A 14,248-nucleotide genomic window follows, 5' to 3' on the forward strand; every position below is an offset into this window, starting at 1 on the left:
TCTTACGATAAAGGTGTATGAGGGTGTGAGATACAAAGAACACAAAACAGTGTAAACATCGCTTTGGAATAGTTTGGGTATTACCGTGTGGTCACGTAGGCACAATACATAGAAATAAAAGGCAATGTGCTCCATGGTTACTCTCTCAGGTGGGCGTTAGCATATCATAATCTCTTGGACTAATAGTGTGAGTTTTACGCATTCGACTTATACAACCGACATTATAAAATACCAGAAATTATCAGGTAAAATCAAGCCCTGACTTATCCGTGGAAGAACTTAAATACGAGTACAGTAATCCCTTGCTATATCGCGCTTCGACTTTCGCGGCTTCTATTGCGGATTTTATATGTAAGCATATTTAAATATATATCGCGGATATTTTGCTAGTTTGCGGATTTCTGCGGACAACGGGTCTTTAAATATCTGGTACACGTTTCCTCAGTTGGTTTGCCCAGTTGATTTCATACAAGGGACGCTATTGGCAGATGGCTGAGAAGCTACCCAACCAGAGCGCGTATTATGTATTAAATAAAACTTCTCAAATATATTGTGAGCATGGGGGCTGTTCGCACCCCTAGACGATACGGCCGCTCCTCAAAAAACGCTGAAAGACTACCTTCACATTGCTGCCATCCTTGCTTGGCTTACATGTGGCTGCTTTGTCAAGCGATATGCTTCCCGCACAGTGCTTCGCATACTTAAAAGCTCAAACAGCACGTATTGATTTTTGATTGTTTGCTTTTCTCTCTCTCTCTTGCTCTGACATTCTCTGCTCCTGACGGAGGGGGTGTGAGCAGGGGGGCTGTTCGCACCCCTAGACGATACGGACGCTCGTCTAAAAATGCTGAAAGATTATCTTCACTTTGCTCCCTTCCGAGCAGCTGCTTTGTGAAGCGACATGCTTCCTGCACGGTGCTTCGCATATTTAAAAGCTCGAAGGGCACGTATTGATTTTTAATTGTTTGTTTTTCTCTGTCTCTCTCTCTCTCTGACATTCTCTGCTCCTGACGGAGGGGGTGTGAGCAGAGGGGCTGTTCGCACACTGGCCTGGAGGATACGGACGCTCCTCTAAAAAATGCTGAAAGACTACCTTCACATTGCTGCCTTCCTTGCAGCTGCTTTGTCCGGCGGTGCTTCGCATACTTAAAAGCCAAACAGCCCTATTGATTTTTGATTGTATGCTTTTCTCTCTCTCTCTCTGACATTCTCTGCTCCTGACGTGCACTCCTTTGAAGAGGAAGATATGTTTGCATTATTTTAATTGTGAGACGGAACTGTCATCTCTGTCTTGTCATGGAGCACAGTTTAAACTTTTGAAAAAGAGACAAATGTTTGTTTGCAGTGTTTGAATAACGTTCCTGTCTCTCTACAACCTCCTGTGTTTCTGTGCAAATCTGTGACCCAAGCAGGACAATATAAAAATAACCATATAAACATATGGTTTCTACTTTGCGGATTTTCACCTTTCGCGGGGGGTTCTGGAACGCAACCCCCGCGATCAAGGAGGGATTACTGTATATACCAGTAATAAACCAGTAGTTAAATTTTAAATTATGCAGAATATTTTAACATAACATTCTCAAACCAGTTTAATCTTATTCATCCACATCTGTGACACCATTTTGTGACATTTTTTGCTTGGTGACAGAGATATTGTTTACGGTTGCCATTCCCAAAAGATCACATGACAAATTCTGTCATTGCTTCCCACCTGTCCATATAGTAAGATGGGACCATGCAAGCTTTTGGATCCACAATAAAAACAAACTAATTTGTTAAGAGATAGTAAGGAGCAATTTAAACAAATTAGTATCACCAACTGGCTTAGAAGGTTTCCAGTTTTTCATTATCTGAATAAGGCTTTTGTTAATATTCATCTTCTACTTTATTACGTTTGTAACATTCTTAAAAACGAATCATGTTCTCGGACAGCACCATCTTGTTTTCCTTACCACCACTGCCATGCTGAAGAGTGGTTCCCAAAAGTCCATCTTTTTTGCTTTTTTCTGCTGTTAGTCTCAGTGTCTTCATCATATCAGGAGTGTTCAACTCCTCTTGATCTTTCCAATATGGATCTTTGTTTTTACAGGTGATAAAATGTCAGATAATAACAGTAACATAATTTCTTTTTTTGACAGAATCAAAAATAAAAGCAGTCAGTACTTTGCATTCCAACTTACTGTCACGCACAACAGAAGGAAAGGTGCATTGTTTAAAGTATTATTATAAATATTAATTGTAAGGGCTATATTAGAAATTACAATGTAGGTTTAGATTATGCACTACAATGTCATCTTGTAAGCTTAAATCATAAACAAAATGGACAAAATGATTCTTTTTGAAAAATTGGCTTGGGTTAAAAAAAAATTAAGATAAGAGCCAGGCTTATCAACATGTAAATTGGAAACAAAAAATATTTACGGTTTATTTACGGGGGCATTTTCATGATGACCCTGAACCCAGAAGAGTGATTCAGAGACCAAAGTATTAAAAAAGAGTATGTTTATTAAACTCAAAGTAATACAAGATACAGATAACCAACAAATAACTCGAGGGTTCCTCCCACCTGTCAAGTCCCTTGCCCCTAACTCTGCTCCCAAATGAGGCAGTTTTAAGTTACTTTAATGGGAACTTCTGGGCTCTTAAAGAGCTTTTCACCTGCACTGGCCCCAGTAGTCAGGCTATCTGCCCTTCGTAATGAGCAATGGGGGTCCCTTATCCTCTATCCTGACAGACTTTATTTACTGCCAGTACAGACAAAAAAGGATACTGCACATGCTCCCCTCCCTTTCATTTCTTCTGTAAAACCCTTTGAATACATTTCCATTTCCATTTATTTGTTTGGCAGACGCTTCTATCCAAAGGGACTTACAAAAGAGGTAAACATAATCAAGCAACATTAGGCTAGGGCTTGTGTGTTCAGCAAGTATTGTAGGACTGGTAACTAAAGTTTACTGTCACAAGTAAAAAGATTTACTAACTAATACATTCACAATCATAGATGAACAATCGATAAATCAATTAAACTTAATGCAACAACAAATCCACTAACAATATAAAAGATCACAGAGCAAAATTTTTTTTTCTTCTTTTCAATCAATTAGGCAGATATTTACAGAACAGATGGGTTTTCAATTGCTTCTTAAATACATTAAGGGAGTCAGCATTTCAGGCGTAGGTGGGCAGCTCGTTCCACCAAATAGCATCTACACCACAAAAGAGTCTGGATTGAGACTTGCTACCACACAGAGATGGCATCACCAGACGCTGTTCACTGGCAGACCTGAGTGGGATAGAAGGCATCTAGCACTTCACCAGTGTCTCTATATACTCAGGTGCTGACCCACTGACTTTTCTGTAGGCAAGCATCAGGGATTTGAACTTAATGCGTGTAGCTACAGGGAGCCACTGTGGCTACCTGAAGAGAGTGGTGACATGTGCCCGTCTTGGCTGGTTAAATACAAGATGGGCTCCTGCATTCTGAACCCTCTGCAGTGGCTTGATAGCACATGTGGTTACTCCTATCAGAAGTGAGTTGCAGTAGTCCAGACACACCAAGACCAAAGACGTTGTGCTGCATATTCTGTCAGATAAGATCTGAACTTGCGGATGTTGTACAGCGTGAACCTGCATGAACAACAAACAGTAGAAATGTGGCCAGAAAAAGATAGCTGCTCATCCATCACCGCCCCAAGGTTGTGTGCTGACTTGGCAGGTGTTAGCGACAGTGAGCCAAGCTGTACAGAGGTGGTCAGTTAAATAGACTGGCTGTCCAGGATCACAAGGAGCTCGGTTTTTGCCAGTTTGAGCTGTAGATGGTAGTCCTTCATCTAGGTTGAGATATCCAAGCTACCAAAATAAATAAATAAATAAGATACATCATTTGTGTAGATATGGCGGACCACTCCATGGGCTCACTGGCATTTTTCAATTACATTCTAAAGGTTTCTCTCTTTTGTAATGCCTTGTTCATGTCCCTTATGGTTATTTCTTGCTTGCAATTACCCCCTTTCAGTGGGTAACCTTCTATCGGATAAAGTAGGAAATGTCAATGGAGTTATTATGGGTATTCTGTTCAAGAATGTTAGAGTGAGTTAAAATTGTTTATTTTCTTTGAACATCTGTGTTGATTTGGTAATAACATTAAATAAACAAGATATAAATTTGTGTTTTCTAATGACAGGTTTAACACCTTCACCGACTACTACTAATGCTATTAGAGAAGCCGAAACAGCAAGAGAAGGTATAATTGTCATTAAAATTTAAAAATTGTCATTTTTAAAAATTGTGCACAGTTACAGGGTTCCATGAGAATAATTTAGTGAAGCAGATTCACTGATGAACCTTTCTCGTATTTATGATCTATGCCTTTCTTGTGATCACATTCCAAAGTTAGAGACCTCAGAGATACAACTGCAGAAAGTAGGGGTCCCTGCAGTGTTTTAGTCTTACTGCCAGTGACAGGGTCAAGAGGTCTACAGTTCCATGGGAACTGAGGGTGCAGTCACTTCTAGCTGGATTTAAGTGAATTATATGAGGTAGTTGGCACACCCAGTAAAGGCATTCAACTGGGCACTTCTGGGGCCTCATGTATAAACGGTGCGTACGCACAGAAATGTTGCGTACAAACGTTTCCACACTCAAATCGCGATGTATAAAACCTAAACTTGGCGTAAAGCCATGCACATTTCCACGGTACCTCATACCTTGGCGTACACAATTTCTCCGCTCAGTTTTGCAGACTGGTGGCACCCAGCGTCAAAGCAGTGCTACTGTTCCTGTGTGGTCACCCTTTCTTTCTTAGACCCACGTTCCTGACGCGGCTTTATAAATACACTGAAATTAACTGCATATTGTTTATTAGTGTAATGCATCTGATTGTAATTAACCTTAACAATATAATGGTCCAAGGAATAGCCATAGTATTCCAAATACCAGAACTGCTTTAGCGTTGTTATGCTCACTGCATCTTCTTCTTTCAGCTGCTCCCGTTAAGGGTTGCCACTGCGGATCATCTTTTTCCATATTACTCTCACTGCATCACTCGGAGTATTTATATCACTGTATCTGAGTGGGGAATCACAGCAGCAGCTGATCGGAAAGAGAATTATCGGTATACAGTTTCAAGTACACACTACCTCAACCACGGCAAAAAGCGTCAAAGCCTTTCCTGTACGGACCTCGCGTTTCAGAAACAGTTTCATCCCAAGAACTATAAACGCATTCAATCAGTCCATCAAGTGCTCCTTGTAGAACTGTTTGTACTTATAAGTACAATCACCTCACTGTAAACTTACACTACAGTATTGCACAACCTGCACCACTTTATAAAGCGCGTATGATGATGATATCATTTTTAAGATGAAATGCAGCAAAATATGTTGCTTATAGTATACAGATAAAACTTTAACTTCATTTAAATAATCTGTATTGTTAATAATTAAACATATGAGGACACGGCGCCACAGCGCTAGCTAGTTCATGGATTGTTCCTGCATTGTGTTGTATTCTTGCTCATGCTGACACGACACTGGAAGGATAGACGGATGGAATAATTAAACATGTACTATGAAGATATTTCAATGTTCCTTAAAAGTTTTGAAGAATCGGCGTTCTAAGCTTACAGATGGCTTAACGTCTATTACAGAGCTGATTGTGTGGCGATTGGGTATTTGGAGAAAGAAAAGGAAGGACAGGAATTGGAGGTTAGTACGTTTGAAAGAGACAGTACTTCTGTAATAAATTATTTCATCGAAGGTCGCACATGGTGCAGCAAGCCTCTTGCGTGAGATATGAACAAGCACTGCGCCACCGTGTTCCCATGTTTAATAACATGCTTTAACTCCTATCATCATGAAAAAGATATCACGTATACATCTCAGTATTTTAATTATTCAGAGAGCTGTAATATCACGAATGTAATGGATTCTGTGTCCTGTCGGAGAAAGAGAAAGAACGGAAGCACGTAGTGATTCACACAGAGCACATAGAAGATCAAACACAGAACAAAGCATTTAATGTGCTACTTGAGAAACTAGTAAAATAAACGATGTTAAGATGAAGTTTATGATGTTCTACTTTAATGGCAAAATAAACTACGTGATTAAAGTGGAAATTTCGAGATTAAAGTTGACATTTCATGCTTTTTTCCCACTGTGTGCCTATTTTTTTTTTTGTCTGTACCCTAATAAGCTTTCATATGACACTCGGACGGTCCGCTACGAGTCGCCTTTTCACGGCGACTTTGATATGTGATTTCTTTTTTATTTCGGGCACTGTGCGACTTTGTGAAGTTGAGCCTTCGAGTTTCTCCGACACTCTGTCACTCGATCAGCTTCCTTTTGTTGATAATACCACTGTTTAAACCAGCAAATAGTACGTTTTTCCTTTGCCTCCACTTGGTAGTCGCTGAAATTCTTATATTTTCCCCCGTGCTTTTCCCATTGTCTTTTCACAGAAGGCTATTTATATTGATTTGCATATTCAAAGAGGCGTAATTCTGGGAGGAGTTGGGGCGGGACAGAAGGCGCGTGCACGTGCGTTACTTTTCACGCTGATCGGGATTTATGTAGTCGAAGAACGTGAAAGTTTGCGTGCGCACAGATTCCTGCATCTGGATTTTTCTGTGAGTACGCACAATCCCGCTTTTGTGCTTACGCCATGTTATAGTGTGAGTTCTACGCACGGCATTATATATGAGGCCCCTGGTCTGAACATAACATCCCTTGATTTATATTCAATAATTTGTGTAATATAACCTTCAAGTTTCATTTGTTTTTTTGAGTATTTCCGCACATTGCCTAGACAATGAGAATACAGTACGAACATAAAGCCCTAAATGCTTTACTGAAGATGCAATCAAAAACAGCATCAAAAGCAGGGCAGAGGTCTGAAATCCTGAAAATTCACAAAAGCACAATAAACAACAGAACTCACCAAAGCCACTAAACCTCAAGTGACCATTGTGCCTCCTTTACCTTTACTGTGCTGGGGGTGGAACCACATGAAGACAGACAGGTGGCCCCGCCTCTTGGAGAACCACCCACAATGCAAAAGGCTCATAAGAGAACACGTGATTACACATAGAAAATAATTTACACAATAATGAAATATGAGAAACATTAAATAAATCCATATAACAAACAGAAAACACTTGAAATTAACAAAGAAGACAGAAACAAACAACTTAAACAGAGAGTCCACCTTAATAAGAGTCTATGTGTCTGTCATTCCAAAACATGGCTGTTCACACACATTTTAGTAATAAAATGCATTGCATTTGTCATTCCCACAGGTGACACATCATAAACATTAACACTGCATTTATGAATCCTGTACCAAATGGCACATAACAGAGGTATACACATTGCATTGTGCACTGCACATATCAACACTGAGGTCTACGTTGATTGCTTTGATTTTAACCCGTCTTAGACCGGTAGCACAGCTAGTGCAGAACATAAACAAGTAGAACAATAATAACACCAAAGTCTCACTTTCCCCCACCTGTCAAGCACTTGCTCCTAACTCTGCTCTCAAGTGAAGCAGTTTTAGGTTATTTTAGTGGCAAAATCTAAGGAGCCTTTTACCTGTGATGGCCCCAGTAGCAGTCAATGTAACCAGGCACCTGTTCTTTGTAATGAGCAGTGGGGGTCCCTATCCTCTATCCAGTCACACTTCACTGCCACAGCTTCTTTGACTGATGCCTCTTCCCTCTGCTCAGACTTTCATTTTGGTTCCCAAGGAATCATTTTTTTTTCAGTGAAACTCTTTAATAGATAAGATCCACTGTTTCTAAGGATGTAGTAGACCACTCCCTGGCTCACTCCGTCCTTGTTAATGTCACTGTAACATATCCTCCTTTTCTTAAGGCCTTGTTCAAGGACTTAATGATTATTTCTTTCCTAAAATATCCCCCTTTTACCAGGCAGCTCTCTACATTGAGTAGAGGAAGAAATGTCACTTGAGCTATTATGCGTATTCTTTTCAAGCCTTTCTGGTATAACCCCAGTGAGTCAAAAAAGTATTTATTTTCTTTGAATGTGTTTATTTGGTAAGATAATCAAATGAAAATTAATATATATTTGGCTTTTCTAGTGACAGATCATGCTGAAACTGCTGTTAAAGACACAACGACAAACAAAGGTATAATTGTTGCTATATTTTGAAAATTGTTATGTAAGATTGTGCTCAGTTATAGTGTTCCATGGCACTGATGTGGTGAAACAGATTCACTGTTGAAACTTTCAAGTTTTTATGATCATTGCCTTCCTTGTGATCACATTCCATGCTTAGAGATCTCAGGGATACAACTACAGATACTACTGACAGAAATGAAGTGTCCCAGCAGTGTTTTAGTCTTAGTGTCAGTGACAGGGTCAAGAGCTCTGTGGTTCCAGAGGACCTCAGAGTGCAGACACTTCTAGCTGGATTCAAATGAATTGTCTGGAGTAGTCTTTGAGCACCCAGTTAAGGTGTTCTACTAGGCACTTCTGGTCTCAGTAGTCTGAGCATAACATCCTTTTATTTAGAGTCAACAATTTTTGCAATATAACCTAACATTTTATTTGCTTTTTTGATTGCTTCCACACATTGCCTAGACAATGAGTGACAGGGTCAAGAGCTCTGTAGTTCCAGAGGACCTCAGGGTGCAGCCACTGGATTCAAGTGACTTATCTGAGGTAGTTTTAAACACCCAGTAAAGCAGCCATACCACTTGCACTTCTCTTTATATAATCCACCTGGAGATAAGCATGTATAGGCCCAGCCAATACTTGTATGAGAGACCATCAAGGAGAAGCTTTGGTTGCTACTGAAAGAAGTGTTGGTGAGAGCCAGAAGGGGGCGTTTACTCTGTGGTCTGAATGTGGATCCTAATGCCTCAATGCATTGACGGGGACACTGCTGTGAAAATGGCTGTCCTTCAGATGAGTAACAAAATCGATGTCCTGACTCTTTGTAGATCCCTAGGCATCCTTCTTAAAGAGTAGGGTGTATTCCAAAGTCCAGACTAAGTTACCCAGCATGGGCCATTCTACCTCTCAATCATCCCCCTTCCCTCATTGGCTAACCATCCCTCTCGCCTCCTCACCAGCTAATAGCTAATGTGCAGTGAGCAAACTGGTGCAAGAATGGCCGGTTTCCCATCAGCCCGATGGATGCTACATATTGGGGGTGTTGGAAGTGGCTCCTTTCTGTCTTTGTAAAGCTCTTTAAGTATTTAAAATGGTGCTACATAAATGTAATTTAACATTATAAAGGTGTCATACTAGTCACTCACTAGTGCATTATACAAGCCGAGCATAACGTCACTTACATTCCACAATATTTGTGATAAAACCTAGCATTTTATTTGCTTTTTTGCTTGTTTCCACACATTGCCTAGAAGAAGTTGAGAACATTGCATCAATATAAACCCTTAAATGCTTTGCAGAAGATGCTTCATATATGCAGCATCACTCTCTTTGTATTTTTAATTAATTTAATTTGCCTGCATGTAGAAATTTAAACCTGTCTACATGAAATTGCTTTAAAATATTCATCCTATTTTAAATTGTGTCCTGGTTGATTGGGATTTATTTTGCTGCCTCCTCGTTTTGTGCTGTTCATCCAATAAGGGTGACATCCACTGTTTTCCTTATGTTTATTCATTATATTTATATCTTTAAGTCTTTAAAATGTTTGTAATGTCTATCGATGTTTTTTAGTTATTTGTAGTAACTTTATAATAAATTATATGTAAAATAATAACAATAAATTCATTAATTTTTTTAACAGGAATATACCTTGCAAAAGCTAAGACTATTGTAACAAGTACAAAATCTTTAGGTAAGATATATTTTCACATACTAAATAAAGTAACCTTTGTATTAGAAAGTGGATTAAGTTAAGTAGACCAATGTCATTATGCTGTGTTTAATTTGAAAATCATGAGGTGTCAGCGCTCATAGTGACTGCCGTGGGGTGGAATGTGGGTGTCCTGACAATTGCAATTTGGTACGAGAGCTCGGCACTATTAACTTTGAATTATGCCATCAGTCCTGTACCAGCTTACAGCTCCAGAAGCTCATATTTCAAATTGGCCGTAAGTCGGTGACAAAGTGTACAGGCCATTGCAACTGAGGCTTTGTGTGTCTGGTGTAGATCACCAGTTCGCATATTTCAACTGCCAGTACAGAGGAGCACAAACCGTTCTCTGAGTGTCGGTGTCTGCGCGCCGGGTCCTTGTAAGGCAGTATTTTTCAACCACTGGGGCGAGTCATGGGTTTCACTTCTTGGTTCACTAGTAGGTCACGGTGGGTAGAATTAGCGATTGACAGTGCTCCCCACTGAGTGAGCTTGTTTCGCCAACATTGGCACCCAATTACACTCATTTTACCAAGGGGGTGGTTTTCAATTGCTGCTAGTGCATTGCTAATGAATTTAAAAAGGGAAAATTGGGTTGTGGAACCATAAAGATTGACAAACACTGGTGTAAATGAAGGCGGTTTGGGCTAAATGCATAAGAACTAATCACATGGTAACAAACCCTAAATGGCCCTCCAAGGGATAGAAAACATATCTGAGATTGTAATAGTATAAAAATGAAGATTTATTACTGTGGACGGTTTTAGTAAATTCTAGAACAACCTGCAACTGCTTATGGACCACCAGTGGTCCATAGACCACACTTTGTGAACCACTGTCCTAGAGGACCTTACAGTGGAACCACTACTCTGAGGCAGTCAGGATATCCTGTAAAGATATTCTCTTAGGTCCTTCTGACCCCACAAGCACATTTTATAATCAGCACCTAACATCCCTTAATTTACATTCAACAGTTTTGCCAATATCATATATTTTGTTTGCTTTTATTAAGTGTTTCTGTCATAATGTCCAGAATATTGAGAACATTATGTCAACATAAAGCCCCAAATTCTTTGCAGAAAATGCTTCCTGTGGGACAATGTCACCCATCTTTGCTTATAATTAGTGTTCCTTTTGGTACTATTCTACATTTAATTATGTTACAGTGTCTGCTCAACTTGAAGACTGTCTGGGTCTTTTTGAATGTTTTTGCTGCCTCCTCAGTGTGTGGTGTTCCTTTAATTTTGATCACATCAGCTCTTTTCCTAAGTTTATTTATTACATCAGAATTATTCACCTGTAAATCCTCCTTTTCACCAGGCAACCCTCTACATTGGGTAGAATTAGAAAAGTCAGTTGACCTATTGCAACTATTCTGTTTAAAAACTGTCTGATATTTCTCAAGTGAGCCAAAGCTATCAATTTTCTTAAATTGCTTGTGTTTGTTCAGTAAGATCACACAATTAAAAATATATATATTTGATTTTTCTAGTGACAAGTGTGAAATCTTCTACAGCTGAACATACAACTACTAGTGGAACCAAAACAACACTAAAAGGTACTAATCATAAATATAGTTTGAAAGTTATAATTTGAAGGTTTGTGCTTAAGTGAAATGATTTATGGGACTACTGTGGTAATACAAGTTCACTGATGAAACTTCCTCTTTTACTCCTTGTGACCACTTTTCTGTGATTTCTGGCCTAAAAGATTTGACTGCAGCTACACTTGCCATAGATTAACTTTTTCTGAAGTGTGTTTAGTCTTTCTTTCTGTAACAGGATAAGAAGCTCAGAGCAAATACACTCTGGATAAACCTAAATGTGTCACTTGAGAATGTTAGGACAGCCAGTAAAGGTGTTCTTCTAGGCTGTTCTGGATGGAGGTACACCAAGCATGGCTTACTAATAGGAGCTCATAGGACTGACCAAGGATTATATATGACAACTGATGAGCACCTGGCAAAACAAAACCTAAGAACCAACAATTTGTATTTCATGTTCTCTGCTTTTAAGATTTACTTTGTAAAAGGCCTTATTTTATCATAGTCTTTCTACTTGGAGTAACTTTTTAGGTAGAATTTCTGTACTTTCAGAGGACAACAGTAAAAAGATGTTGCTTAGGAAGTGACAGCTATTACATGTGACAAAACAGGAATGTGACAGATCCATGACTTTTTTGGGGTGTGGCTATACTAATTTTGTTTTTATAGTTCCCTTTTTGGTCATAATCTAACAAATGTGTCCTCATAAGAGGAGAACAGGGCGTGAAACATCTTGAAACATTTGGTTTTCCTTTTGCTTTACGAAAGTCTATTAACAGAAACTGGAGCAAACAATAAGACAGACTGGAATGACACTCAAGAAGAGTCAGAGGACAACAAGGTGTCCTGGAACCCTCAACTTGGGAGGCAAATATGATCTTCCAGATAGATAGATAGAGATAGATATAGAGATAGATAGAGATAGATATAGAGATAGATAGAGATAGATAGATAGATAGATGAGCTACTTTAGAACATAAAAATGGTGACCAAAAAGATCTAAAATGGCTTTTCTTGCCATGTACAGTGGAACCTCGGTTTGCGAGCATAATTCGTTCCGGAAACGTGCTCATAGTCTAAAGCACTCGTATATCAAAGTGAATTTCCCCATAAGAAATAATGGAAACTCAGATGATTTGTTCCACAACCCAAAACTATTCATATAAAAATGATTAATACAAAATATAAAGTAAAAATACATAAAAAAAATTAACTTACACTTTACCTTTGAAAAGAATCATGGCTGGTGTGAGTGAGTTTCTAAACTGTTGTGGGATTGCGCCCAACGGGACGACACGCGGAAGAGCGTCCAAAAGCAATCGCAGTCTCCCAGCGCTGTTGCAGTTCTCCGTAAAAGCGAATCCGAAAAGATCGCGGACATGCTATAAGCGCCTGCCGTTAATGGGTGATACAAGAAACAAGGAACATTATAAATGCGCAGGGCCCTGCCTGGCTGCTGTGTCTGTGTATAAATAACCGCGCTGTTGTTGTTTCAAGCTGAATAAAGCTTGTGTTGCTAAAATACTGAGACTCAGCTTCGTGTTTTAGGATACAAGACGGGGACTCGCACGTCACAGCACACACGCGCACGCACACACATACACACACACACACGCGCACATGAGCGCACACACAGTCACAATGCTAATGCTGTAGTAAACACTCGTACGGATGTTGACTATATGAGTGAGGCACGTCGACTCAGACAGAGAATAGGAGACGATTGCCCACAATCCCGCAGTGAGAGAGAGAGAAGAACCATCAGCTCAGTTCTGATCACATGACGCTCAGCAGACAAATCGTATACAGTACATAGCCTACTACTCGTACTGCAAGACCTCACTCATTTATCAAGTGAAAATTTATTAAAAATTTTTGCTCGTCTTGCAAAACACTCATAAACCAAGTTATTCGCAAACCGAGGTTCCACTGTATTAATTGTTTTCAATGCGTAGAAAGTAAGCTACAGTAAATTAAATATATGATGGGTTGGACTGTGGTTATTGCTGCTGCTTCATAAGTGCTGGTTTCAGATCCCCTGCCCTGTCATTACCTGCATTGAAGCTGCATGTTCTCTCTGTGTCTGTGCAGGTTTTCCACGTGGTATTCAGGATTTGTTTCTACATACCGAAGCCATGCATGTTAGATTAATTGCAGATTCCAAACCATCCTTGTTTGTGAATGAGTGAGCACTGTTATGGGCTGGCTCTCTGCCTATAGCTTGTTTCTGTTTTGTGCCCAGTGCTACCAGGATGGGTGGCTGCCTTCTGATATGAACTAAGTGTGTTTGAGAATGTTGTGCCATGCAGTATATTCTGCCCAGAGGGCAAGAGAAAAATAAGAATGACTGGAGGAAAAGATATAAAGAAAAAAAGATATAAACGAAGCAAGGGACTGTAACAGGAGAAGAAATACCACCAATTATCAAAGCCAAAATCTGTGAGACAAGAACAAAGTCAAAAAGAATTGCACAGTTCAAGTTCAAACACTAATTAACAATATTAAAGTACAAAAAGGGTTTTGAAATCTGAGTAGTCAGATAAGGAAGTGAACCTAGAATGACCCTTTTATCCTGATGAGTAATGACTGACAGGGTCACAACCTCTGAAGCCACACCCCTTCCCAGGCAAAACCTGGCAATTTAGCACAGCTGAAAAAAAAGCAAAATGGCAGCAGAAAACAGCTCAAATCAAAAATGAACTTTAAAATGAAGTATTGAATCGAAAAGCAAACAATGTCATCATTTGCCTCAGTGTCAAAAACCACTATAACAATACTGAGCTCTATACTAGAGCCAGAAAATAACCTGTCAGTAGTTTACAAAAAGTTCCAGGATCCTAATACACCATATGTGAG

At 39.5% G+C, this 14,248-nt stretch overlaps 1 protein-coding gene across 4 annotated transcripts in view; it reads left to right on the forward strand.

Annotated features, from left to right (window-relative positions):
* The window catches only part of fxyd5 (FXYD domain containing ion transport regulator 5), a 51,711-nt gene that overhangs the window by 13,306 nt on the left and 24,157 nt on the right, over positions 1-14,248 (forward strand). For 2 of the 4 annotated variants that reach the window (XM_028822717.2, XM_028822720.2), the window contains 3 exons: positions 8,101-8,148; positions 9,781-9,831; positions 11,342-11,407. In XM_028822717.2, coding sequence (XP_028678550.1) covers positions 8,101-8,148; positions 9,781-9,831; positions 11,342-11,407 — 165 coding nt within the window. Of the gene's footprint in view, positions 1-4,186; positions 4,247-8,100; positions 8,149-9,780; positions 9,832-11,341; positions 11,408-14,248 lie in introns of all 4 variants that reach the window. The other 2 variants (XM_028822715.2, XM_028822718.2) reach the window with 2 other exon arrangements.

This window comes from Erpetoichthys calabaricus, chromosome 17, assembly GCF_900747795.2.
Source record: "Erpetoichthys calabaricus chromosome 17, fErpCal1.3, whole genome shotgun sequence".
In the NCBI taxonomy this organism is placed as follows: Eukaryota; Metazoa; Chordata; class Cladistia; order Polypteriformes; family Polypteridae; genus Erpetoichthys; species Erpetoichthys calabaricus.